The sequence below is a fragment of the Aspergillus caelatus genome (genome assembly GCF_009193585.1).
Source record: "Aspergillus caelatus strain CBS 763.97 unplaced genomic scaffold BDV27scaffold_316, whole genome shotgun sequence".
Taxonomy (NCBI): Eukaryota; Fungi; Ascomycota; class Eurotiomycetes; order Eurotiales; family Aspergillaceae; genus Aspergillus; species Aspergillus caelatus.
Genome location: NW_022475579.1, coordinates 1 through 25,448, shown reverse-complemented (window position 1 = coordinate 25,448; position 25,448 = coordinate 1). Strand labels below are relative to the sequence as shown.

The window sequence follows — 25,448 nt, the reverse complement described above, 5'->3', positions numbered from 1 at the left end:
TAGATTTTTCGGATTTATCTTTATACCTGACTACTACTTAATTAGTCAAGATAAATAATGGGGTTAAAGGGACATAAAAAAAACCAGCTTACTAGAGCAATTTCTAGAATTTAATCTTGTTAATGCTTCCATGAACAAACAGCTCTGGATATGGTGACAAACTGGAAAAGTTGTACTTACATATATATGAGCAGTAGTGCGGATATGAACATATGAGTTCCAATCGCCTTGCCTTTCAAACACTGCATGTCTATCACAAGACAGACTGCATAGCCAGATATATGTCATGTCGCTATAGTATTCAGAACCCGTCTCTCCTCCCAGGTAAGTGTTGATGTACAAATCAAGATAGAGAGGCAATTTGTGCTTCTACTGGGGAAGTATGGAGTGGCTATGGAGAACTATTATATCTATCTTTTTTTTCTTCGGATGAAGTGTATGGGTAGTCGTATAAAAGATTAGGACTCCTTAGTAGATATATAGCTGTGCCATACTACGTCTATAAAGCATGCTATTATACTGTAAAACAACTTGAAAACCAAACAGGACTTAAAGTGCACCGATCCACAAATCTCTAATACGCGCTCATCAGTTATCTTCTATAACGCAATCCATAATCCACCCAGCCAGCCAACCAACCAGTCTCTTCTCTTCTCTCTATACCACATCCACATCCACCAACTACATATATCTCAACCCTAATCACCCGGAAACAAACCAAAGCACACCCCCGGCCAAAAAGTTCTCCAATCCCAGAGTAACATATAACCAAGGCAACAACGGATCAACCGTCAACGGCGAAACCGTCATAGCCAACAAAGCCCCCACCGAAGTAGCCGAGAGATAAATAGCCATAATCAACGACTTCATCGACTTCGGCGCTTGGGTATAGGCATACTCAATACCCGCTACAGAGGCAAGTATCTCCGATCCTGCAACTAGGATATACGCTGGAGCCTGGAGAAAGATGGAAACGCGGTTCGGGACGCTACCCCCCAGACAGTCTGGGGCCCGGGGGTGGTTGTAACAGGGGGGAGCGGCGTAGATGGCTCTTTGGACGAAAGTGGCGTATAACATGGATGTGCCGATGAGGATGAATCCGATTGTGATTCTGTCTACGTGGCGGACTGGGATGCCGTGGCGGCGGAGGAAGGGGAAGATCACCCTGTCTACTATGGGGAGGAGGATGAGGACTGTTATGGTGTCGATGTTTGGCATTATGTCGTTGGGGATACCGTGGGTTTCCATGGTTGCGGCTTGGGAGACGAAGTTGGTTAGGAATTGGGTGTAGGCAGCCCAGTAGAGTGGGTAGAGGAGGAAGATTTTGCAGGAGGAGATGGCACTCTTCAAGTCGTCGATGAAGGTGTCGGACCATGGGAGTCTTTGAGATGGGTCGGATTCGGCGAGGTAGCTGGGTCTTGCGTGGTCTAGGTTTCCTTTGTGTTTGATTGCTATCCAGAATGCTCGACATGCGTTGAAGACGATGGAGCTTTCTGGGGGTCTGGTGACGTATTGATCTTTGCTGGCTATGATGACTGTGAAGCCGATGAGGAAGACTAGAATTGGGAGAGCGAATGCGGCGCTGAAGCCGTACTTTTGCTCGAGTGTTGTTGTGAGCATGGGTCCGAAGGAGCCTATGCTGATGAATAGATAGAATGTTGAGAATATCCTTGCTGCAGTGTTAGTGTTGACTTGGTCTAGGCTATTAGGTATATGATGTGATATGTACCTTTCTATTGTTAAAGCCTGGTCGACGATAACCTCTTCCCCTGGGTTCAAGACACGTTTGGCTTCCTTGGGACCGGTGTATTGCTCTGCAATCAGTGAACTGACATTCGCCTTGATGCCGCCGGCACCAATGCCTATAAAGAACAGGGCCAAAAGCAGCCCAGCCAGCGACACGCCTGAATCCTGAGCAATTGACAACGAGGACAAGAAGAGCATCGTCAAGCCGCAGATGTAGACCACAGCAGAATGAATAATGGTCTTAACTCTCCCAAGGTACTGTTCCGCGACAACAGCGCCCACTGCTGGAGTAATGTAACACCACAGCAAAAAGCCCTGGTTCACCATCGTAGCATAGGCTTGTCCCAGCCCTAATCACGTCAGACAGAGCTACAGATTAGATACGTTGGAGTAACACGTACCAATTCCACCAGGCCGCAAAGGATCATCCCTCGGGTTCTGGATGTAGTTCTGCATAGGCCCTAGAGTCCCGAAGAAAGCAAATCTCTCGCACAGCTCGATACTTGCAACGAGCCACACTGAGAGTGGGAGTGAATCTGTGACTTTTCTCAAACCATCATTTGGCTCAGTAGGCGGCGAAATGGCCCCTTCATCATCATCCGCTATCTCATCCAAGCTGGTGGAGAGAAGCGGGGTGCGTTCGGTTGCATCGGGCGTGGGCTCTGGAGTCGACATCTTGAGAACCAAGGTAATACCAGAGACCATCCGTGATAGTCTATGGATTTTATGAATTACCTTTTGAGACGCGCAAGAACGTGCCCCAGGACTCGGAGTAAAGACGGTCAGCGCAACCAGGGAACAACTTGCTTATCTAACGTGACCCTTTTTTTTTTAGCCCTATCACGTCGCTATCTAGTAATTAATCCCTGCCATTTGTTCATTCGGCCTATCAATTCATTATGCTTTTGCGGGCATTTATGGAGATTGATTATAATGCTGCCTGAATCTCGGAATTGGATGTCTCACTAACTCCGGGGGGACGGGATTCGGTATCCCAGTTTGGTTCCCCGGCTATGCCGTGCGAAGTACCCTATTATTGCCTACCGAGCAATATAGAACGCCGATAGTTATCATCGAATAAAGGGTTAACAAATGTATAATGGCATTCAAGGGGAAAACAAAGCTCTCAGAAACTCAGGGTCCAGGCATCGGAGTCGGGGTTCCTTGGGGAATTTTATTCCGAATATCGACTCACGAAGGTATTCGGTTGGCCACTTGTAGTAGGTTCATTCCGAGAGCCATGAAAGTTATGCCGAGATGAGTGATCCTTGCCAGTTGAGGCTTTTTCATATCGGTTCCTTGGGATTTGACTTTTGTTACGTCGGAGATTGTCGTGTACTTGAAACAGGTTTATGTATTCGTCTAGGTTTGTCTCTAGTGATTGATTATATTTCTGTCGACTACAAGGGCAGAGGGAGTAGGTAACCCTACTAACAAAGTCCACATTCTAATTTCTTATAAGAAAGATTAATATAGGTGATCTGACCTGAGGAGTTCTGGAAGCCTATCTTATACTGTTCCAAAGGTGCCAGGTGTAGTATTAATAGGTCTTATTGCTGCCTCGGAATAATGTATATAGGGGGGAGGGGGGGATTTCCCTACGGCCTATACTAAATCTAGTGAGGATAGAACATGGGAATAAATCAACCACCCCGAGACAACCCTTCCGAGCTTACGACGTACTTCTGACATTTCACTAGTAGACATCAGACAGCCCACCGGCAGTAGCCGCATAGAGGCTTGAATGGCAGTATAGCACACGTACGGAGTGTCCAATGAACTCACTCACCATATACTGCAACAACACCTGCATTCCAAGTTACAAGTGTAGCATAACCCCATATCCTACAATCCCAAGTATATAAAAACCAAAGAAACCCAATCAACCCCTTACAACTTGAAATCCACACTACACACCAACCTACCAAAGAGACAACCAACAATGGCACCCCCCACCCTCCCACTCGACACAACCAAATACCCCAAACTCACCCGCCAACAAGCCGGCCACGTCCGCCACATCTACAACACCAGCAGCGCAAGTAAATGGGACAAAATACTGGTCCAAGGTTAGAGCTTTAAAAAATGACAACATTAATACAAAAAAATAAGAACCTAGATTCATATCCCGGAATGATTTCCTCTATAGCGAGTTCATTTGTAGTATCTATTGCCCAGGATAGATCGGATGATATCTTCTAAGTATAGAAAGACACAACCGTAGGCGATGTCGGTGTCTCCAGTGGGAGCAGGTCACATCTCTCCGAACTTTGACGAAAAGAACCCCTCTAATTGACTTGCAATATCAATCTATTATTTGCAGTCTAACGTAGGCTTTTGACGCTTTTCCACAAAATAAGCAATCTTTCCAACTTATCGACCGCCACCGGCCCAGTTCTGAGTAGAATGCGGCTCTCAATCAAGAAATTCTAGAAATTATTCTTCCGATTGGACGGTGTTGGGCTTCTGCAGGAGTAGAAAGGGATTCAAGTAGGTAGATGGGGCTTTTCTCGTCAGGTGATTGCGAAAGCCAAGAAAATATTGTTTGTGTCAGCCATGGCTTGGTTATGTGATATGAAAAAAGTAGCCATAGTTAGAACCACGAACTGTCCCTAGTGATCCTCAGTCTCGGCCTGAATACCCCACGGCGGCACTATTGAGCGCTTTCTTGACGTTCCCCTGCTATAATTGGCAATGTTGAGTTCCTTTTTCTCACCCCTTGGATGTTGCGGTACTGCGCGATGCTAGTGTTATTAAGATTATGGATTATATTAGGTGGCCAAACTTCTGTGCAACCTAATAAAGGCTCATAAGGTCTGAAAGTCATATTACTTTGACGAGGGGGAATTGCTTTAAATACCTCCTAATTATTACTCACTGCAGGGTTTATCTATTATGATAGAGATGCACCATGGCTTTCTTTAACTTGTGTCGTAGTTTTACACTAGAATGGTAGCTATGTCATTATTGATATATTTATGTTCCAGTTCTTCCTTTGTCTTCTATGCTTCCAGGGGCAACTACGATGACTTCCAAACCTGGTTGACCTGCTTTCTCCGGACCTGTGATAAAACATTAGCGACGCAAACTCTGCCACAGAAGGAGTCAAGAAACATACCATCGGAGACAGAATTACCACTCCAATAGTCAGTGCCACAATTGTCATAAGCAATTGCAACTTCGAGAATCCCTTGCCCAAGATGTCAAAAGCCTGGCTGGGTGTCGCCCGGGTGCCATAGATATCGCCACCAAAGCCGAAAATCAGACTAGTACTCTCAAGAAGCGTTGGTGCCGAGAGAACTTTCTTGATGCCGGCCACATTACGCGCGTGAGAGAGGTACCATTTGCCATCGAATTCGAGGAAGGGGTTGTACTTGAATAGGCCCTCTTCGACCTCCGTAGGGGTCGGGTCGCGGCCGGCGGGCCGGCGGGCATCTAGTACGGGGCGAGGAATGCCAATCAGTGAGTTGGTCGAGGGGAGTGTGCAAAGGAGTTGGCGAGTGGTGATGCCCTGACGGGTTTGGGTAACGGCCATGTGGGAAATTGGTTCTGGGATGATGAAGGACTGAGACACTACATGTGGAAGGGGCAGTGCATCAAGACTAGAGTAGTTGGATGAGGCACCCAGTGGCCCACGGTCATTAGGTATCGAAGACTCATACAGCTCGGAAATCACCAATTGGTAGCCCTTGGCGTCCGATGGGTTGACGACGTCACCCCAGAAAGAGTATGCGAACCAGTTCTCGGAGATGGCTGAGGCGATTGGCTGGGTAGTATCAACGCCGTTTTGAGTGCTAGCATGTAGGACCTTGCCAGAAATCGCATCCAACAGGTAGAAAGTAGCTGACTTATCACCCACGGCGGTAGCAAGAACCAAGTTAGGGTTCAAATACTTATACAGAACGGATCGGTCGCCCAACACCTTACCAATCGATGCTACAGGGTCATGAGCTGGTCGGGAGGTGGCATGAATGACTCTCTCGCCCTGTGGGGGTAAAAATTCCCAGACGGGGAACTCGTTGTTGTTGGCACTCCAGCCCAGCACGCGACCATTGCCTAGGGTGACAAAGAAACCAGGACGATCCACAGTCTCCACGGGAGTGCCGTTCTCGTCAATCCCAACGACGAGGGGCGCGGGGGAGTCGTTGAGCACAGCGACAGAACGGAGCTTGGTAGTGGCCGGAGTGCGCTTGATGATTTCCCCAGAGGCGACGTTCAAGGTAACCGAGCTGCCATCATCTGTGTAAACAGTGGCAAGGCCTGGTTGGGTGACCACTGCGACAGGAGCCCAAGTTTCTGCTTCCGCGGCCTTCACACTCCAGGAAACGGCGCCATGGTTTCCACCATCGAGCGCATAGACACGTCCATTCTCAGTAGCAACGATAACCTGTCTGGAGATGCCGAAGCTATCCAGGTTGGAAACCTCGTCGGTCAAGAAACTGGTAATGATGCGCTTGGGCAGGTCTTTTAGCCACTCGGGAAGATGCTCGAGATCTTTGATGTGGCGCCTGACACGGTGCGTGTACGCTGCAAAAAGGCTCTCATGACCTTCAACCTCGAGCTGGTGGACCAGCTCCTCCTGGTATTCTTCCTCAGCCCAGTTGGCAGCCAGAGCGCCAGCCAAAGCCTCGTATCTAGTCCATTCAGGTTGGCCATTTCGGAGTAATTGCCAGTCGCCTGACTCCAAAACAGCTGCCGATCGGACTGCGACGCTATCGCCCTTCGGGACAACTTCTGACACTGCATGAAGAGCGCGCTCCATCGGAGGGGACTGAAGAGGCCACCTCCCCAAGATGGCATGAGACGCAGAAGATACAACAGTCATTTCCGACTGCGTGATCCTGGTAAAGTAAACATTTGCATCCTTGGTACTCGTGGAGAAGGCAGACCAGCCTTCCAAGTGAGGCAGATCGTAAGCCTTGGATACAACTGCGGATTTCAAGTTGACGTGGTAAACCTCAGCCCAGGATGCGGATTGCGTTTGGTAATGAACCAGAAAATGGGGCAATGAGTTGAGTCTCTTCGGAGCATGGACGGTGATTGAACGAAGATCCTCGCCACTGGTGTTGTCGATGTTGAGGGAGCTAACTTGCTTCGTACCAATCACATTTACTTTGAGTGCCTTCTGAGCCTTATCTGTCCAGACAATCAGAGGGGAGGCGGTATTTGCGCCCACGAAAAGCACAGACTCGGGCCCGGAGATGTCACCTTCCGAGTTCAGGGTCAATTGCTGGTTCTGACGACCGGTCAAGAGGTCCATAGACGTGACCTTGATCTTATATCCCTTCAGGAGAGCCGACTGCAAAGAAATATAGAAAACGTCGGTGGAGGAAGACGAGACTTGGAAAGGGAGATCGCCACTAGAGGGAGTGCCCACCAAACGTCAGCACTGGCGACGGCTAATCAGACTTTCTGGGATCGAACCTTTCATCTTTATATTCCCACTTGACCTTGCCCGAATCACCATCTAGCCTTCTGACCATACCCGCCTTACCCCCGAAAAGCGCAATCGTGTCTTTAACGGCCGAAGGCGAAGCGGCATCCTCTAGCTCCAGCAGCTCAAGGTCTGTTACGTGCTCATCGGAAAACCACCTCTCCCAGATCAATTTACCATCCAGAGCACTCCACGATGACAAATAGTCACCCACTGCGCTAACCATAGCATTGGTCCCATCGGAAGCGCGTAAGAGGCCGTTGTCTGCGGCTGCAGCGGATCGGGAGACATTTTGTCTCCAGACCACCGACCCATCCCTAGGATTTACCGCACCAAGGAGCAATTTCTCGGATAAAGTGTAGAGCAGGGACGCATCAGAGGAGGAAGAAGGCTTGAGGAAGAAGGTCGAATGGGACGAAGGAGTACCGAGTAGAGCATGGTGAAAATCAATATGGTCGACCTCGTCGCGATAGATAGCTAGCGCTGAGGGAACGCACGAGGCGAGCAGAAGGAGCGTCGCCTGTAGCCGCATGGTTATTACCTCAACAGAAAACTGGTCATGGAGGTCGCGAAGATAAATCAGAAATGAGAGTATGGCCTGCTGTAATGTTGATCGGGATTCCCTGTCAGTCAAGGCTGCGGGCGGTGATCTCGACTGACGCTAGTGCGGAGCTATGAAATGATAGCAAGCAAACATATCAAACTTTGTGGGTTCAACATTTAAAAACGCATGGCGCGTTGATATTCCATTCCAAAACTACTATATTTTCGCTGTCTATATAATACAATTGTTTCGATCTATGTAATTCAACCCGCTGCTGGTATACGCCTGAATGACATCGACATATTCACTAAGAAAAATGGGATCAAAATCGGAAAATAATCTAACCTCATGGCTGACCAAAGCATGCCTTGTTAGCAGCTTTAACAACCTGTTTTTCGCCCTCACTCATGTCAGGGGTAATGTCCCATAGCTTATTGCCTAGGCCCATAGCACGCAAACCCTCGGGGTTGAGCGAGTTCCAGTCAAGTGCACCCTTAAAGCCGCTCTCGCCGGGACCACCAGCACCTGGGAAGTCCCAGGGCGGGGAGTAAGTTTGAGCTGCCTGACGTTGTTTGAGCAGATAATCCACATTCATGTCACACATAGGAGTGGCCGGGATATAGAGTACACTCGAGTCTCCTTTGCCCTGATGTTCCTTATCAACAGAGTGCAGAGAATCACAGTGCCAAGCAACGTAGTCACCAGGTCCGACCTCAGGCACCGACACCATAGTGCTTTCCAGCTCCAGGTGTGGATGGGTGACGGGGTTGTATTCTTGGCAAGCTCCAGGGACAGATCCAGGGAAAGTGGCATCCAATGCGGGCTGCAGCGATTGAGTGTCAAAGAATGGCCTGAGAATGGTATAGGCGGTGCTGTGAACAACCATGGGGCACACATGCAGTGAGCCCTCGCCTGGGGCTGTTTGGGACATGGAAAGCCATCCTTGGAAGAACCTCAGCATGGAGCAGGCGCCAGCACCGTTGTACAAATCCATCTTGGCCGAGACGCGATGCTTTGCATCCCATGGGTCGTATTCTTCCCATTTACCCTCGAGGATCTTGGTGTAAACCCGGGAATACTCAGGATCTTCCCACCGTTCGAGCGAGCCACCATCGATATGGGGACCAAGGGTGAACTTGGAATCACCAGGCATCCGGATCCGGAGTCGATCAGCGTATGTGAGAGGGTTTCGGGTAGAAATTTTCGTTTTAGGGTCAGATGAATGCCACAAACGCTGCAAGAAGCGCTGTGTATCAAGCATGTTAGGGTGCGCCCGGGCTTCTGCCTGTGATTGAGTCCAATATAACTCATATACTGCAGGTGAATCTGGTGGGAAAGCCTTCACACGCTCTTTGTTGGCAGCAACATAGTCCTCAATGCGCTCCTTGTACTCTCTAGCCATTCCACGAGGTAACACATTTCTGATTACTACGCTTCCGCGGTGACGGATTTCCGCAAGGACCTTCTCTGGTACATTTCCAGAAACCACGTCCGCATAATCCACGGAAGGAATGATCTGGCGTGAAGTTAGCGACCTTGCCCACATAAGCCATCTCCACTTAGATATTGAGAACATACATCGCTTCCTTTTGACTTGATCTTATCAACTTCCTCTTCTAAGCTGGAGAGTAGTCTCTTCCAGCTTTGCTTCAGGGCTTCTTCATTCTTCTCGAAGTATTGTAACTTTAGATCCTTGAAGCGCGGTGGCAGAGGCTCTGGTTTGTAATCTGGTCTCAAACTAGGGAAAACGCTTGAAATATCTCCCGCCGCCTTGGTTGTTTGAGCGGAAGTTGAAGTAGAGGCAGCCCGAACTGCCGATCGGGAGAGAAGTCGTGACATTGCCATATTGTGTAGATCTGCTTAAGCTACAGAAATAATTGACTTTCTCCTTTTTTACGAATGGGTCTTTTGCGACTTTATATGGCTCCCAATTACCCCAGGGCTAAGTACATATGCGGAGAAATTGTCGGTAAACCCAAGAACGGTAGTCGGTCCGATTACTATGTTAGGAAGATAACCGCTAGATCGATGTGTAATCATGTTGCCACTAAATCTTAACCTAATTCATACGTTCTGATTGGCAGAAAAAGATTTAATGATGCTGCACTACATATTTTGTCATGCAATATGCTCGACCGCTTATTGTTATCAAGACTACATTATTTTGGCAATGTCTGCTCTAGTCCGGGGTTCGTAACACTCATACAGTTGAAGAAGGAAAACATTGGCATAATATGTAAATCGGGTTTGAGTGGGACCTTTTCATGCCCTGGACTAGTCCGCCTCGACAATAGTCGACAGTGGAAATTCTTCGCTAGCTTTGGAAACTAACAGTAGAGTCTGTCGAGGGAATATTAGGTTGCTCCTACTGGGAGGTAATGAATGACACAATGCATAAGCAAGGAAGTTCGTACTAGTAGTAGAAGTTGACTCTGCTGACCCCGCCTCATGTAGGCCTACACGATCGTACGTTGCTGCCTATGTGTAAAGCCCTACAAAATTCCGCCCTTCCTTCCCCTGCCTATTAAAAGGAAACATGATCATTCAAGGTGCCAAAATCACAGATGCCAAACACCCCGCCCAGGATCGCCTGGCAGGCCAAATCCTGCACGCCCGAGAGATGGGCGTTTTACGTCGCAGGAATACAACCCCGGGAGTCGAAGAGGAGGCTTCAACCTCTAACGGAAAGATTTGGGTTGATCTACCCTTCCTTGCGCAGGAGTTTCAAGCGGCATGGAACGCAGCCGACGAGCTACCGGCGACAGAGCGGCATAACCTCAACGCCTTTATAGCCCGCCTCAGCGCCTGGGGCGTATGTGGCTCCGAACTGTGTGTTTGTGCTCTTTCAATTTTCAAGGATACGTTCGAGACGCGCAGGCCATTGACTGCAACCGAGGACCAGCAGGGCGATAAACTGCTACCCATCGCTGATCTGCTACCAGCAGCGGTAGCCTGGTTTGAGCTAAGTGGTTACAAAATAGAAAGCCTCTGTCTCTCAGGCCAGGGAAGGAACAACAAGGATTATGGCCCGACCCATGTCATCGGAAAGATAAGGTGATGCAAGACTAAAGAGAGATTGGATCATGTTGTATCTACTAATACGCTAATTGCCTAGCCAATAAGTGAGGCAACAGTGACTATGTATTCCCCATACAGAAAACGGCGTGGTTCTTGCTTAGAAAATCGAATTTGCTCATAAATACAACGTACTCTTAAATCAGTTTAGATACCGTTACCAGTGTCTAGAATCAGCGCTAATGTACTAGGCTGAACGGAATTCCGCAGGATGATAGCATCCGAACATCTTTGTTGATGGTCAGGAAATCGATCACCATATAGTCTGATTGATCTACGTTAGTTACTTAAGATATGCTGACCACCTCTTACAGGTCTGGATACGGTCAGTGGGGTTTGCGAATCACATGAGTGCCACGAAGTATCATCTGAGATTTTCGGGGAAGCCAGAATGAACGGGAAACCAGTCAATCCCTACACCATATTTCGATGATGTACTTGTAAGGGTTGGGATGAAGTCCACTTTATCAGAAGATCAGGGAATATCCAAACTGGAACAGTGATTTAGGGCCGCAGCAAAGAACTCCTCCGTGACATATTAGACAAGGCAGGTGTCCCGGTGATGAGCTTATAAATCAAACCCATCCGAAAAAGGCTTCGCACGCTATATAATTCCTGTTTGGCACGGCAGTTATCACGCTCTTCAAGGTGGACCTTGAGGTAATCCATCTCAAACTTGGAGCGGCACCATAAACTTCCAATTAACAAACTTCCGCATAGGCGGCGCATGACTCGATCACTTTAACCTCTGGTAGCCCTCTAATGTCAGATTGACTCTCTGACAGCCAGAAGGGAGCCCGGGCTTCGTGGAAAGCTTCATCAACATTATGGAGCCTGTTTTGAAACAACAATCAACGAGATGCAACTGTTTCTGGACCCTGCTTTGGCAACATCCCTGGTTGAATTAGAGGTTGGAATTGCCAGTGTAGCCTTTGCTATTCTGGGAGATTCCATTCCGTCTGAGTCAAACGAATATGTGTCCGTTTCCGACTTTCAAGAGCTACTTCCCAACATCGATATCGAACAATTACTGGATCACATGACTGCTCCCTGAGCAGGCCCGTTGAGCGCTTCCTGGTGGTCCGTGATACGAAATACCCACGGAGCAAGGTCTCTGAGTCTGGACCCTGATTAATGGATTGAAACCCCGGGATTTATCCAAAACAGGAAAGGCTTACGATATCCTTGAATATCCAGTAAGTATAGGTTCATATCAGTATACACATCGGGCGCACCTATCTATTTAAACCCAGTCATGGAGCTCCATACTACGTACACTTATTGTACGAACCTAAATACTCCATACAGCTATTCATTATTGCATAAAAACCCAGTATGTCAAACTTCGGTTTTCTTTCCGAGTCGGTCCACCTACCCTCGGGTTAATGCAGCCCCGCGAATTCACTCCACGTTTCCCAAGAGGGGAACTACAGCCACCGTCGACGTAGCAATGATCCCCGAAGGTCCTGGGAATGCCTGCGGGCCGTATAAAGTCACCGTAGGATCCAACTTCAATTCCCTAGACATTTACACTCCACTCTGAAGGACTATTTACCCGTCTCTCCTTCAACATGTCATTCTCCGTCGAAGGAAGATCTGCCATCGTAACTGGGGCAGGCTCTGGTATGTGCAGGATAGCTAGTGCTTCTTCTACATTCGGAGTCATAGGGAGTTTACTAAATCACGAGTGTAGGAATTAACTTTGCCTTCGCCAAACTGCTGCTGGAGCATGGATGCAATGTACTCATTGCTGATTTAGCGCTTCGTCCGGAAGCGCAGGAACTTGTTAATAAATACTCGACATCGTCCAGTAGTCCCCGAGCCGTCTTCCAGAAGACGGACGTGACCGACTGGAAACAGCTTGAGCAGATGTTCGAGGTCGCCGAGAAGGAGTTCGGGGAAATTGATGTAGTGTGCCCTGGAGCTGGGGTCTACGAACCGGTACGTATTTTCTTCATTCAAATGTCAACCAATCTGCAGGTTGCGGTGGCACACCGCCATTCAATACCTCAAGCCATGGTTCTCACATAATTGGTCGTGTAGCATTGGAGTAATTTCTGGCGCCCTCCCGGTACTCTTGAAAGTCGAGACGCGCAACATGGCAACCGATATGCACTGCTAGATATCAATTTGACACATCCGATTCGCACTACGCAACTTGCTCTGGCCCATTTCGTTCGCCGTCGGACGAACGGTCGTCCTAAACACATAGTTCATATCTCCAGCATTGCGGGCCAGAATCCAGCCTTGGCAGCTCCCATTTATGTCGCTACCAAACACGGTATCAACGGCCTTGTGCGGTCGCTGGGCAAGCTTGACAGAAAATTTGGGATTCGCGTGACAGCCGTTGCCCCTGGCGTGATAAAGACCCCATTGTGGACCGACCATCCGGAGAAGCTAAAGATAGTAGATACAGCGAATGATGAATGGGTCACCCCCGAGGAGGTAGCTCAAGTCATGTTAGCTCTCATTCAACAGGACCAGGTCAGTGAAATTATCGGTGACAGGACAGGTCAAGGACCACAGTTTCCAGTAAGTGGAGGAACTGTGTTGGAGGTGTCCAAAACCGTGCGCTCTGTGAGTGCGATTAATGATCCGGGCCCTGGGACAAGAGCCGGTAATACGGTGTCGGATATGAACGTCTTAGAAGACGAAGTCTTTGGGTTATTATCGCAGAAAGGATGGGGAACACCGAAATTGTGAAGGGAAAGCATCTGAGACATGGCCTTTATTTAGTAATTAAGAACATCCCTTTCCATGGCTCTCTCCCTTGCAGAACATGGTACAGTAGTAGATCTTATTAGATCGAGAACAGAGAACGTAACGGGTAAAAAGATCCCTCTCCCGTGATCTTGAATCAAACCAGGTCATCAAATGCGGAGAAAATCCGCCCAGCGATCGGAAAGGGTCTAGTGCCCGTCGATTTATCGCCTTGTCGCAACTCCGCCCGTGGCTGGCAACATATTCAAACCTGTCATCTTCCCTTATCTTCTGGTATTACCCTTGATTTTTTTCCCCTTTTACCCTTTTATTCTCCTTCTCGCTCGCTTTTTTTTCCCATTCTCTTTCTCTCATCCACCTTCGCCTGGTTGCGTTGCTGGTACGAGTGGCTATTATGTTGGTCACACCGGTCGCAACTTGAGTTGGTTGATAACAGCTTTTTTTCCGACGCCGTGTGGCCACCTTCTTATCTATTGACTCGATCGCCTTACACGACCCCACAAAATGTTGGATGATGAGGCTACTGTCGGGGTTGGTCCCGCAGAGGGACTTCGAAACGCGTCGCGAAGGTATCTTGAATAAAATTTCCAAGCATTGATATCGCCCTTAATGGTCGCATGTTGCTAACTAGGGGTACTTGCCCATCCTGTAGGCGTGGAATAAGAGGGAAACGGGACCCGGGGTTTCATGGTCAAGCCAGCTGGATCAGCTGTGTGATCAATTTGGTTAATACGAGTGAGTAGACAGATAAGCGGTCAGTTTGATATCTGTTTTCTAATACCGGTGTGATATGTTAGTCGTCGGCGCCGGTGTTCTTGCTATGCCTCTGGCTATATCTCACATGGGAATCGTTTTGGGTGTCATCGTGATATTATGGTCTGGAATGACGGCGGGGTTCGGTCTCTACCTTCAGTCACGATGTGCACAGTACTTGGACCGGGGAACGGCGTCATTCTTCGCATTGTCCCAGCTTACCTACCCTAATGCCGCCGTGATCTTCGATGCCGCCATTGCGATCAAGTGTTTCGGAGTGGGAGTCAGTTACCTAATTATCATTGGAGACCTAATGCCGGGAGTCGTTCAGGGTTTTGTTGGTGGCACCCCAGACTATGACTTCTTGGTGGACCGGCATTTCTGGGTAACAGCTTTTATGTATGTTGTTTTGTGCTGGAAGCTCAACTCGTACTGACCACAGATACCAGGTTGGTTGTTATCCCACTCTCTTACCTTCGCCGGTTAGATTCCCTCAAGTACACCAGCATTGCAGCTTTGGTTTCGATGGCCTATTTGGTGGTTTTGGTTCTCTACCACTTCGTGATTGGTGATACAATGGCGGATCGTGGCCCAGTTCGTGTGATTCATTGGGCCGGTCCCGTTCCAATGCTTAGCAGTCTTCCTGTGATTGTCTTCGCATTCACATGCCACCAGAATGTATAGTTTTGCCCTCTTTTCCACCGGGTTGAGATTTGTTTCTAATTGCCGGACAGATGTTTTCGATATTGAACGAGATCGCGAACAATAGCCACTTTAGGACGACCGGGGTTGTCTTTGCCAGTATTGGAAGTTCTGCTGCAACATACGTTCTTGTCGCCATTACTGGATATCTTTCGTTTGGAGACAAGGTTGGAGGAAATATCGTCGGCATGTACCCCCCTGGGCTATGGGCGACAATCGGACGCGCTGCCATCGTTATGCTGGTCATGTTCTCATATCCCCTTCAATGTCACCCGTGCCGCGCCTCGGTTGACGCAGTTTTGAAGTGGAAACCTAAGTCTTCAAACAATAACGACAATTCGCCTCACCGCCATCCTTTGCTAGGTCCACGAGGCAACCGAACACCCGAGCCCATGAGTGATCTTCGCTTCTCAGTCATTACGACGACAATCTTAGTGCTAAGTTACGTTGTTGCTATGACCGTCTCTTCTCTCGAAGCGGTGCTTGCATACGTTGGTAGCACAGGCAGTACCAGCATTAGTTTCATTCTCCCAGGGTTGTTCTATTATAAGATCTCCTCGCCTGACTCACCTGCCCACCAACGACTGATGAAAGAAGATGACGAAGCGGCTGAAGGCATGTTTTCCGATGATGGTGATGACAACGATGATCTAGATAATCAGGCGCACTCGCTTACAGAGAGTGGCATCCTTCGCCGCGGAACTCGTCATTGGCGAAAGGCCGTTCTGCGGAAGCTGAGTCTGGCACTCGCAATATACGGAGTCATTGTCATGATTGTCTGTCTCATCACCAACTCACTTTTCATCGCTTCACATTAGAAACGACTAGATTGATATACCGCCCTATCGATGCCGCAGGGCATCTTTTTCTTCTGCTAGACAGGTAACTCGTAACGTTTCAGTTCCGTTACTACCAATTCTTTTATTGTTCCCATACACTCATTGCTCTCCTCTCTCTCTTTTCACTTTTCTTTCCATTTCCTTTGCCTTTTCCTTCCGTTTCCTTTTCTCATTTGCGTCTCAGTTGGTTTAGAGAAACAGGTTTACTTTGGTTCACTCTTGAGTCAATACTACTATACCATTGATAGGCGTTGGGGATATATTTTGGTTGTTCATCAGTATTTCGGTCTCAATTAGGATATGTGACATTCTCTCATTGCGCACCTTTTTTTCTCTTCCAGTCCTTTTTGTTTCTATGTCTATATTATATATATAAAGATTTAGTATAGTTTCACAGTGTTAATATTTTGCCTTACCCTATATATGTACATCGCTTAAGAGGAGTAGACCGGACTTTATGAGCGACACTATGATCTGCGACAGGGGCTCTGTTCTGTGTGGAGAGCCATTGCTATAAATACATGTAAGAACGAGGATTTGTCTAATATATTGTCTCTGCTCGAAATACAAACATTGACGAAAGAATGAAATTTAAGCCGATGTACGTCTCCGCCTGAGGCAGTCAGCCATATAACATCACGTGACAGTCTCCGACGTCACGTTCTAGAAGCTCCCGTAGGCCCCCATTGATTGTCATCTCACATCTCTCAATCTCATTGTAATACATCTTTCGCCATCGACTTGCATGCTGCGCTTTCCTCTAGATTGATACCCTATCGACACATCGGTTAGCACCATGGCTGCTAATACTAGATATGAGCCAGCTCCTCAGCGGGACTCGTTTGAGGACCGCGCATACACTCAGCCCCCGCCATCTTATCAGGCAACGGCCGAATACTCCCAAGCGCCTCGCAGTGAGGACGACAATGTTCCCGATGACTTCAAAGTATGTATCCACTATGTCCTTCGATAATCAACCACGCCTTGAAAAACTAGCAACGCAAAAAAAAAAAAAGAAAAAGAAAAAGAAAAGAAAGAAAGAAAGAAAGAAAGAAAGAAAGAAATGATGCTAACACCATCCAGTTCGGTGGAATGGTCGCAGAAGGAACGTTACCTATCCGGATGCAATTCGTCCGAAAGGTCTATGCCATCCTGTATGTCTCAGTCCTATCCCATAAATCCCTTATTCGATGAACAAGCGCATGATCGCGAGACTAACATGAGCTTCAAACACCCAGAACCGCCCAGCTCCTTCTAACAACCATTATGAGCTCGATCTCCTTCTTCAGCGACAGCTACCGCCTATGGATCCAGTCCAACTTCTGGCTGATGATCGTCTCAGTCTTTGGTGCCTTGGGTTTCATGCTCGTAACATACTGGAAGCGCAAGAGCTACCCGGCAAACCTTCTTTTCCTGACAGCCTTCACGGTTCTCGAGGCCTACTCCATCAGTGTCGTGACGTCCTTCTATGACGCGCGCATCGTAGTGCAAGCCCTTATCCTGACGCTCGGCATGTTCGTTGCGCTCACGCTCTTCGCATGCCAGACGAAGTACGATTTCACGAACTGGATGCCGTACCTGTTTGGTGCGCTCTGGTTCTTGATCCTGTTCGGCTTCGTGGCTGCGTTCCTCCCGAACAGTTCTACCGTTGAGCTCATCTACAGCGGGCTGGCGGCGTTAATCTTCTCCGGTTATATTCTTGTTGACACGCAGTTAATTATGAGACACTACCATGTTGAGGAGGAGATTGCCGCAAGCATCTCGCTTTACTTGGATATTCTGAACCTGTTCCTGGCTATCCTCCGGATCCTTAACAACCAGCAAAACAACTAAACCTGTGTATTAAAGTTGGTTGTTTGTGAGCGAACCCGGCTGGGAAGACAAATTGTGTCGCAGTTGCTGATTATCTGATGAAGATGACTTAATTGTATCCTGCCGTCAAATTGGGCTTGTTTCCATATGTCTAATAACCATGCTAGGTCTTTTTGCCCTTGACTTAGCCCTGTTTCTGGCGCTCTAGTTTTTTTTTTTTTTTCTGCTGCTATATGTGATATACTATATTTTAGCTTGTGCTCTGGAGCTTTGAATTATTGGTAATTGACAATGTCATCTAAAAGCTTGACATCCTACAGTCATGAGTAGTGTTAAAATTGAGAATGACAAATGTAAAGAACGTAGACACATAGACACATAGACACGAAAGGACGAAAGAAAGACCAAGGAAATACCAGAGGATGTAAAACGGCTCAATCTCACCGTGTCCTCCTCTTTCTCCCTTTATTTTGCACCTATCGCTATGTCCCTTGCAAGTTCGCCTGTCCAGCCCGACTCCCTGTCCGCTCAACCTGTGAGAGTGTTAGAGTCAATATTGTAAAGGGCCAGAGTAAAACTTGATTCAATCTATATAGGCCACAGATTGTTTTACCAAAAGCCTAGAAGAAAACAGGAAGTTTCCGTAGCGGAATCGTCATAAAAGCAGAATTATAGCGATCTATATTATCAGGCCGTAGCCCGTTACAAAAGTATAATGCCGAGGTATGTACATACATAAAACCTAACAAATATGTTCTTCATCATCATTATAGTTGTCAAAGTCAATTCTTTCTAACTTTGGTTGCGCGCTTCCCAACGCAGTTTCTCTTAACTAGCCCTTTCAAGGTGGAGACGTAGCATGTCTCTTGGACAGCAAGTGCCTTGCTTCAGGGCTCTGTTCATCTTTACCCGGCAACGTCTCAAGAGGATATGTAGCTCCATTCCCAATGGCCTCCACATCTTTCTGGGGCCCTTGACCATTTCCATTTACACCGGGCAGAGCACCATGCTTCGTCACATACCTCTCGAAATCATAGTACTGTTTTCCCTTAGTGATGAGTTCGACCACGGCAATACCCAGAAGAACCACCGCCGTCGTCTGGCCAAAGTCCCACTCGTTCTCGTGCTTGACCTCCCCCTCGAACCTGCCTTGGTTTGCCTGTCGCAGCGCAATCGCCATATACAGGTGCAAGGGGAAATGGAGCGAGGCGAGGAGCAGAATCCAACGTCTCCCGCGAACACCGACGAAGACGCTAGAAAGGATGACGGCGATAAGCCAGCTGCCGGTGATAGAGACGTAGATCTGGTCGGCGCCGGGATGGGAGGCATGTGGGCTGGTTACTAAGTGCGAGAAGTAGCAGCGGCCCGGCTCGGTGTCAGGGGCCCATTCGTTGAGGCGGACACAGAGGAGGATGAGAAGGGCTAGGTATAACATGACAAAGATGAAGGTGGCGCGGTAGCGACCGTTCCAATAAGATATGCGTGTGTGTTTGCCCCGAGATTCAGGGCTTGTGTCTGAAGCCTCGATCTTCGCACGGACAAATCGCCAACAGACGAGGGCGGCTGTGTTCGACACTCCGACGAAGCTGACAATATCGAAGACGAGGTGTAAGTGGTATAGATCCATGATCGAGGACAGGGAGAAGGTGGTGATCATGTATGAGATACCGAGCGTCGATTGAATATCCAATCCGATCATTAGAATATTCGAAACGAATTCTAGGCGTTTGCGCTCGATCTCTCGCTTTATAGACCCTTCGGGATATGTGATATCCAGGTTCCCGTGTTTTGTTAGGAAGAACACCCACGCCGACAGGCATAAGGATAAGAGGGCTTGGCCGGCGAAACCAACAAGAACCTGTTCTTATAGTTAGCATGGACTTTTTTTTTTTCATCGTAGTGAAAGTGTGTAAGAGTAGGTGTCGGTATACTAACCCCATTGCCCACCAAGGTAGCCATTTCCTCTCCCACCAGCTCACATTCTTCACCTACTCCTACTCCTCCTACTTCTTCTGCCCTTCTCCAAAAGTCCATCATGGTCATGTTTGCAATGTGCAGGAGTTGCAAAAATACCTGAGGAAGGACACTTCCTCAGAAGCCCCCAACGGGTGCTTAATTCAACCTTTTTATAATTTGATCTCCCCGCGCCAGACCAGCTCAGACTTACTCCGTAGGAAAACAGCACTGACCTTACACAAGTCATGACCGTCCAGCCGCGCATTTGATTCGTGGTGCATCTGAATTACCTGGATAGGTCTAGCTCCATAATATTAGAAAGGTATCTTAGAGCTTGTTTTCCAGCCTTGGTCCGGCCCCCACGCTGATCACGGCCCCGTCAGGCTGATATCTGGCCCCGTCAGCCAACAGGAACGACCTGCTATTTGGTCAATATCATCTAAGCCTCACGCCGATCGCGATGAATTTAGCCCTAAGCTTCTATTAGGTTGTTTTGTGTTAGCCCCCCCCCCTCGGCAATGTACGTAGACGTCCTACACGGTGTGACCAATCCCAAGAGATGACTCCAGCCCATGGACTTTACTTAGCACGCATAAGGTTCAGCGAGGCAATTGTCCGGATTTCAAACCGACACTTTAGACACGTATGTTAGTTAATGCGGAGCAGGCTTACTGACTATAATAGATCAGGTAGCCTTGTACATACTCTGTACCGTAGTGTCGTAGACATCTCCTCATAGAGAATTAGTAGAGTTTCAATCCGGTCTGGTATTGTAAATCGGACCCGTGAATAAAAAGCTTGAAGTTATGCCAAGCTCTCTCTCTCTCTCTCTCTATCTCTCTCCCTCTCTTCCTTCAAGTTGTTTTTAGTTGCCGATGTACCTGTTTTGTGTGCGTACTAATTGTCGGCCATAAATGCCATCGATTCGAATGTATGTACTTCGTAGATTATTGCAATCTCGCGGGGAAGTTTCCCTCGAGACTCATAATCAGAGAGATGTTGTATTGGATCAGTTCATAGCAGTGGACTATATGGCCCGTGTCGTTTAGGGTTACCCTCTTACAAGGATACATACGTCGTCCATTTTGCTGACGACTTGACCTTGGGTCTGAGTTGTGGCATCGAACCTCGCGTTACTGCGATTATGTGGGGGGTAGTTATAACCACGGGTAAAAGCTGGGGTTTGCCGGGGAAGTTATATATAGTGAGGACTAAGTGCCATCCCCACTTCCTGGGTAGTTCAACAGCATTGAACAATCAACAATTGTTATAGTATGTACATTGGTGTAGCAAGAATAGTAGTTTATAGTGCTAAAAGTGGTTATTTTTCTGTGTTGTTCTTAAACAAATCCCTCGGATTCTACGTAGCTGTAAACCCACACATTCCACAAACGAACAATTTAAGCCCTAACCATACCCTCTTCCACTCCGTAGTATAGAGTACGATAGATAAAATATAAAAGTACTACTAGCGACATAAACCAAATAAGTTCCCAAGTCAAACACCGCCAGAACATTACCCATTACTAAGTGAAACCCTTGTGAACAACCAGAAAGAAGAAAGTTTACGTACATCCATACCCAGCAACCCAAGACCGCCAAAGACAAACTCTCGGCCCTTACCGAAGCAAATAGCCCATCCAAGTAACGATCATTGAGATCGACATCTATGACCATTACCCACATATTTGGCCTCGTAGGGAGGGGCTTGAGATCGACAATTGCATTCTCGGAGGTTGACGGGTTTTCTGTGCGTTTTTTCTGATGCAGGGATGGGGGGATTACGTGGACTGTTCTTTTGGGGGGTTCTATGGATGGATAGCTATCAATAGAGGTGGTGGTGGCGGTAGTAGGTGGTTCGGAGTATGTTAGGAACCTAGGTGGCTTGATGGATTAGGAAAGAGGTCTTGTCATGTGTAATTATGATTGTGTGGGGATTTCTGTATTCAAGGTTTGGAAAAGGATTTTTTTGTCTGGGGTTGTAGGGCGCATGGTTGAGTTTGAGACAAAAAGATTATTGATGTAGATCATCGAGATGTTGAATTGCCATGGTGATGGAGGGTATCTTTTATTGCAAAGAAAATGAGTCACTCGTCAATCTACCCCTATTAGACTATGTATTTCTATATGCCATCATAATTATGTCCATGAATAAGAAATATGCAACTTTTTGGCTGGTAAATCAAACGTGCTGCCGCGAAAATGCTATCAAAAAAAATATAAATAATAATAATAATAATAATATAGTTGTTAGTGTGAAATTCTGTCGTTGTCTCCGTACGAGGAGTAGTCTTCGACAATGATATTATCTGAATAGGGTCTGGTGTCGGTCGGGTCGTCGTCGTCGTCGTCGCTGCTGTCGTCAGGGGTGTCTGCGTTTCTCTGAGACGAAGATGCACCGCCCAGATCCTCCGGTCGCTTTCTGCGCTGGAAGTCTTGTGCATGGGCGGAGGCCAGAATGGTTCCAACTCGGGATAAGCCGCGTGCCCGGAGGGATGTACCAGGCGTAGGTGGAGTTCCGTGTTCTATATCGGCCGCAGGAGGTTGAGGAGTGGGCTGCTGTGGCTCTTGAACCACCATTTCTTCGGTTGGTTGGTCCAATTCTGTATGTGGGGAGGCCACTTCATAAGGTAGGGGCACGTCTCTTGACGCTCGGAAAAGTAGCACATTCGTGCAATGTTCGTTCTCCACTCGAAATATCGTCCATATACCCCTTCGCGAAATCTCGGAGAACGCTACCACAAAGCTGAGCACAGCCGAATGTTGGATGTCGTGAGCGAATATGGCATAGAATATCCAGTTGAATCGCACTACGACATCGACAACCATGGCTACATAGTAGACCCAGGCTCTGTGGAAAGCCAGGACCTCGCGTAAAAGGGGGTGTTTCGCATATGGGTTCCCTAAACTCCAGTCCATAGCAAGGTCCCAAACGCAGCAATAGACAGCATTCAATAACGCGAAGGTGATGAACGGGGCCTGGAATCGGGTCACTCTGTCGATGCGATACATACTCAGGGTGGCATAATAGAGAACCCCAAAGATGTACTTTCCGAAATTCAGCAGGTGCGGGAAAACGTTTCGTGTGTCAGCATATCGGCGTAGACACTGCAAAGCTCTCCATATAGACGGAAGGCAACTGAAGAATCCCAATAGTCTGGAGTGAGAAGAATTGCACTGCGCGTGCTCGGTCCAGTGCTTGGCATAAAGGCAGAAAAATAGCTCGATATTCTGGTATCGCTATTAGCTTCAAAGTGTCAAGAGAAAAATGTTACACTTACCCCCATAGCATAAGTCTGCGAGCAGTACATGTCGCCCAGAAAAAAGTCCCGGAACTCGACAGGATACAGCCCTGCTAGTAATAGACGCCACTGCTACTTGTCAGCCTGACTATTCCAGAATATAGCTGCAGGTTCACTCACATTGGAATATGCCCACCATTTTCGACTGCGATGATAAAGTATACGGGCAGGCAGAAAAAGGATGATTACCGTTATCCCTATAAGCACGACTGGCCAATAGATATACATGGCATTAACCGATAGAAAGTTAAGCCACATGAAGAGACCCAACAGGAACATGAAAAGGCAAGGTAGCTGCTTAGGCGTTAGCCATAATGCGAGAGAGGTATGTGAGTTGTCCATACCTCAGTTAGCTGACGCCAGTCCAACGCAGTTCTGGTGTCATATTCGAATATAAAGACATAGTTGATTTTGCTCCTCGTCCATATAATGCAATCCAAGCAAAATAGTAAGAAGTGAAAGACTATGAGAAAGAAGCCGCCGTATATCTGTTCAAGTTAGTCCCGCCATGACTGATGTAGCCAAAACATGGCGTATATCGCAGAGTCGTTCGAACTAACCTGAAGTAAATAGCTGGTGTGGATGGGTATCATGGGATCGGGGTGATGAAAATGCTGACCGGCGTATATCAGAGCTTGAATGCCGAACAATATACCAGCCATCAGGAGAAGCCCGGCACGGAACGTATTCGGAGAGTAGTCGCCTGATTTCTTGAGTGTTTTGCGTAATTTGGAGATGGCGATCTTGCGGTTTCCGCGTTCGAAGTAGCGAGCGTAAAGATCCTCCGTCGCGGCCATCAAGTTCTCGGTGACCTCACTTTGTACAAACCACGCCTTGTTGACCTTATCCGACATGTACCTGAGAGGCGGACGGGAGTTGACGGCCTTGTCATACTTCTTATTGATCTTGCGAAAGGCTGTCCTATTGAGATAGGCGTACGCTTTCAGTAGCTCCACGCCGCGGTAGAATTCCTGCAGCGCATGTTTAAGCTTCCGCTTGGCAGAACGATAGGAAACCTCATGGTTTGCTGCATCATCGGGTCGACGCGAGAAGTCCCTGCGGCGGTTCACAACATCTGCATCCTGTCCTTGATTTGCTGCTGGCGTGGCTAATTCGGCCAATGCCTTGGAATTCTTCCCGATTCGATGTCCCACAAAGGCCTCCTTTAACCGGGAACCGTTGAGGCCCCCAAAACCGGTTTGTTTGTGCGAGTGTCCGTGCTGGGTTCGACCCTTCTTATTGCTCAAAACTTCCTGGATCCGTTGGTCGCGCATAATATGAAGTTGTTGTTTGAGTACCTTCAAGCGTTCCGTGGCTTCCTCTTCCTTCATCTGATAGAACGACTCGATCTTGGCCAGTTCATCGTCCAAAAATGCAAAGAACTCGTCTTGCCGCCGCTGGAATTCCGACGATGGTTGATCATCCTGCTTTTCCTGCGACTCGGTGTATGAGAATACCCGCTTCAGCATCTGGGAGGCTCGCTTGCTGTTCGAGCCAGAAAATGTGTTTCTCTTGAATTCCTTATCGGTGTGGGCGGACGGGCTCCGCGGGGGCATTTCCGGCACGGCCCTGGTGCTGCCATTGCGCGCCATAACTGGCGAAGGGCTTCGGGGCTCATCTTGGCGGGCGATCTCGCTATTCGGGTCAAAATCCTGTACCTTCAAGTCTATCGCTGGGTCCGGTAATTCGAACGAGGCCACATCAGAAGAGCCCGCCTGCAGCGGTGGTGTTGCGAGGATGCTTCCATAGCTTCCTACCGTCGTTGAGAACCGGGAGCCAGGCACTCGCAGGGGCTGGCGCTCGCTTCGTCGACCAGGAGTTGAGCGTGATGTCCGGGAGCCACTTCTGACTGGTAATGTCGGGTTGTACGTCCCGTCGGTGGCTGGAGGATTCCTGTCGGATTGATGGAAAGAGGACGCAGGGTCGGGACCACTGGCTGTTACCGTCGATGGATCGCCATGGCTGACGTGTCGGAGGGACGAATGGTTGGGACTTCGATTGGTCTTCTGGAGTGCCCGTGAAATGGCTTTAAGTTTCTTTTTGCCCGCCTACAACCCGAACGAGACGGTCAGATCGGGGGGAACGAGCCAAAAAAAGAAAAGAGAAACAAACACACACAGTGGGATCAAACCTTGTAGTCGAGATATTTGGCACGCCATTCTGGAACTAATTCCTGTTCCAGCTCTCTGTGGACTCCAACGTTAGCCGTTATGCATGTGAATTGGTCTGCAGCAGTGGAACCAACTTGGCGAATTTCATCCTGCGGGAGAGGGGAGTTTAAGAGGGCATGATAGTGAGGCAAAGCAGTGGCGAGAACGTGGTCGGAAGTCTCAATTCAGACGAGGGTGGGTTCGTGGATGGTGGATGTGTTGGGGAGTCCGGGGCTCTCTAGTCACTCTTTATATCGTCATGAGGAAGGGAAGACGTTTGCAATCAGGAGAATTGGTCTGGCTTGGACTAATTTAAGTATAGCAATAGCGCTGTCAATGTAAAAAGAGACGAGTAGGAAAACCACCACCAGAAAAGGAAAGGAACGGGGGGTTTAAAAAAAAATAAGAGAAAAA

General features: G+C 48.1%; 9 protein-coding genes across 9 annotated transcripts; 3 read left to right on the top strand and 6 right to left on the bottom strand.

Moving 5' to 3' along the window:
• Positions 1-477: 477 nt before the first annotated feature.
• BDV27DRAFT_65659 (POT family-domain-containing protein) lies at positions 478-2,474 on the bottom strand. Its single transcript, XM_032077215.1, has 3 exons — positions 2,148-2,474; positions 1,730-2,096; positions 478-1,669 (listed from the first exon to the last, which is right to left on the bottom strand). Exons 1-3 carry the CDS (start codon positions 2,449-2,451, stop codon positions 703-705), a joined length of 1,638 nt encoding a protein of 545 aa, XP_031921745.1. The 5' UTR covers positions 2,452-2,474; the 3' UTR covers positions 478-702.
• Positions 2,475-4,616: 2,142 nt separating this feature from the next.
• On the bottom strand, positions 4,617-7,793 carry BDV27DRAFT_137353 (uncharacterized protein). Its single transcript, XM_032068961.1, has 3 exons — positions 7,171-7,793; positions 4,865-7,106; positions 4,617-4,808 (listed from the first exon to the last, which is right to left on the bottom strand). The coding sequence occupies exons 1-3, from the start codon at positions 7,710-7,712 to the stop codon at positions 4,767-4,769; spliced, it is 2,826 nt and encodes a 941-aa protein (XP_031921744.1). The 5' UTR covers positions 7,713-7,793; the 3' UTR covers positions 4,617-4,766.
• A 277-nt stretch (positions 7,794-8,070) lies between these two features.
• On the bottom strand, positions 8,071-9,569 carry BDV27DRAFT_163377 (DUF1479 domain-containing protein; the record flags this gene model as incomplete). Its single annotated transcript, XM_032073540.1, has 2 exons — positions 8,071-9,240; positions 9,303-9,569. 2 exons carry the CDS (start codon positions 9,567-9,569, stop codon positions 8,071-8,073), a joined length of 1,437 nt encoding a protein of 478 aa, XP_031921743.1.
• Positions 9,570-10,149: 580 nt separating this feature from the next.
• Positions 10,150-10,951, top strand: BDV27DRAFT_65649 (DUF3632 domain-containing protein). Its single transcript, XM_032077214.1, has 2 exons — positions 10,150-10,778; positions 10,840-10,951. The coding sequence occupies exons 1-2, from the start codon at positions 10,261-10,263 to the stop codon at positions 10,844-10,846; spliced, it is 525 nt and encodes a 174-aa protein (XP_031921742.1). The 5' UTR covers positions 10,150-10,260; the 3' UTR covers positions 10,847-10,951.
• Positions 10,952-12,370: 1,419 nt separating this feature from the next.
• Positions 12,371-15,793, top strand: BDV27DRAFT_150251 (transmembrane amino acid transporter protein-domain-containing protein; the record flags this gene model as incomplete). Its single annotated transcript, XM_032071200.1, has 7 exons — positions 12,371-12,422; positions 12,493-12,740; positions 12,843-13,498; positions 14,173-14,255; positions 14,318-14,672; positions 14,723-14,951; positions 15,008-15,793. The coding sequence occupies 7 exons, from the start codon at positions 12,371-12,373 to the stop codon at positions 15,791-15,793; spliced, it is 2,409 nt and encodes an 802-aa protein (XP_031921741.1).
• Positions 15,794-16,511: 718 nt separating this feature from the next.
• BDV27DRAFT_137344 (Bax inhibitor-1 family protein) lies at positions 16,512-17,930 on the top strand. Its single transcript, XM_032068960.1, has 3 exons — positions 16,512-16,760; positions 16,898-16,968; positions 17,053-17,930. Exons 1-3 carry the CDS (start codon positions 16,611-16,613, stop codon positions 17,645-17,647), a joined length of 816 nt encoding a protein of 271 aa, XP_031921740.1. The 5' UTR covers positions 16,512-16,610; the 3' UTR covers positions 17,648-17,930.
• A 537-nt stretch (positions 17,931-18,467) lies between these two features.
• Positions 18,468-19,669, bottom strand: BDV27DRAFT_150249 (uncharacterized protein; the record flags this gene model as incomplete). The annotated part of the gene is made up of 2 exons (XM_032071199.1): positions 18,468-19,381; positions 19,606-19,669. The coding sequence occupies 2 exons, from the start codon at positions 19,667-19,669 to the stop codon at positions 18,468-18,470; spliced, it is 978 nt and encodes a 325-aa protein (XP_031921739.1).
• A 1,694-nt stretch (positions 19,670-21,363) lies between these two features.
• BDV27DRAFT_150248 (EXS family-domain-containing protein) lies at positions 21,364-22,893 on the bottom strand (the record flags this gene model as incomplete). Its single annotated transcript, XM_032071198.1, has 3 exons — positions 21,364-21,390; positions 21,881-22,630; positions 22,864-22,893. 3 exons carry the CDS (start codon positions 22,891-22,893, stop codon positions 21,364-21,366), a joined length of 807 nt encoding a protein of 268 aa, XP_031921738.1.
• Positions 22,894-23,225: 332 nt separating this feature from the next.
• BDV27DRAFT_65601 (SPX domain-containing protein) lies at positions 23,226-25,431 on the bottom strand. The gene is made up of 3 exons (XM_032077213.1): positions 25,130-25,431; positions 25,016-25,070; positions 23,226-24,932 (listed from the first exon to the last, which is right to left on the bottom strand). The coding sequence occupies exons 1-3, from the start codon at positions 25,141-25,143 to the stop codon at positions 23,382-23,384; spliced, it is 1,620 nt and encodes a 539-aa protein (XP_031921737.1). The 5' UTR covers positions 25,144-25,431; the 3' UTR covers positions 23,226-23,381.
• Between the last annotated feature and the right edge of the window lie 17 nt (positions 25,432-25,448).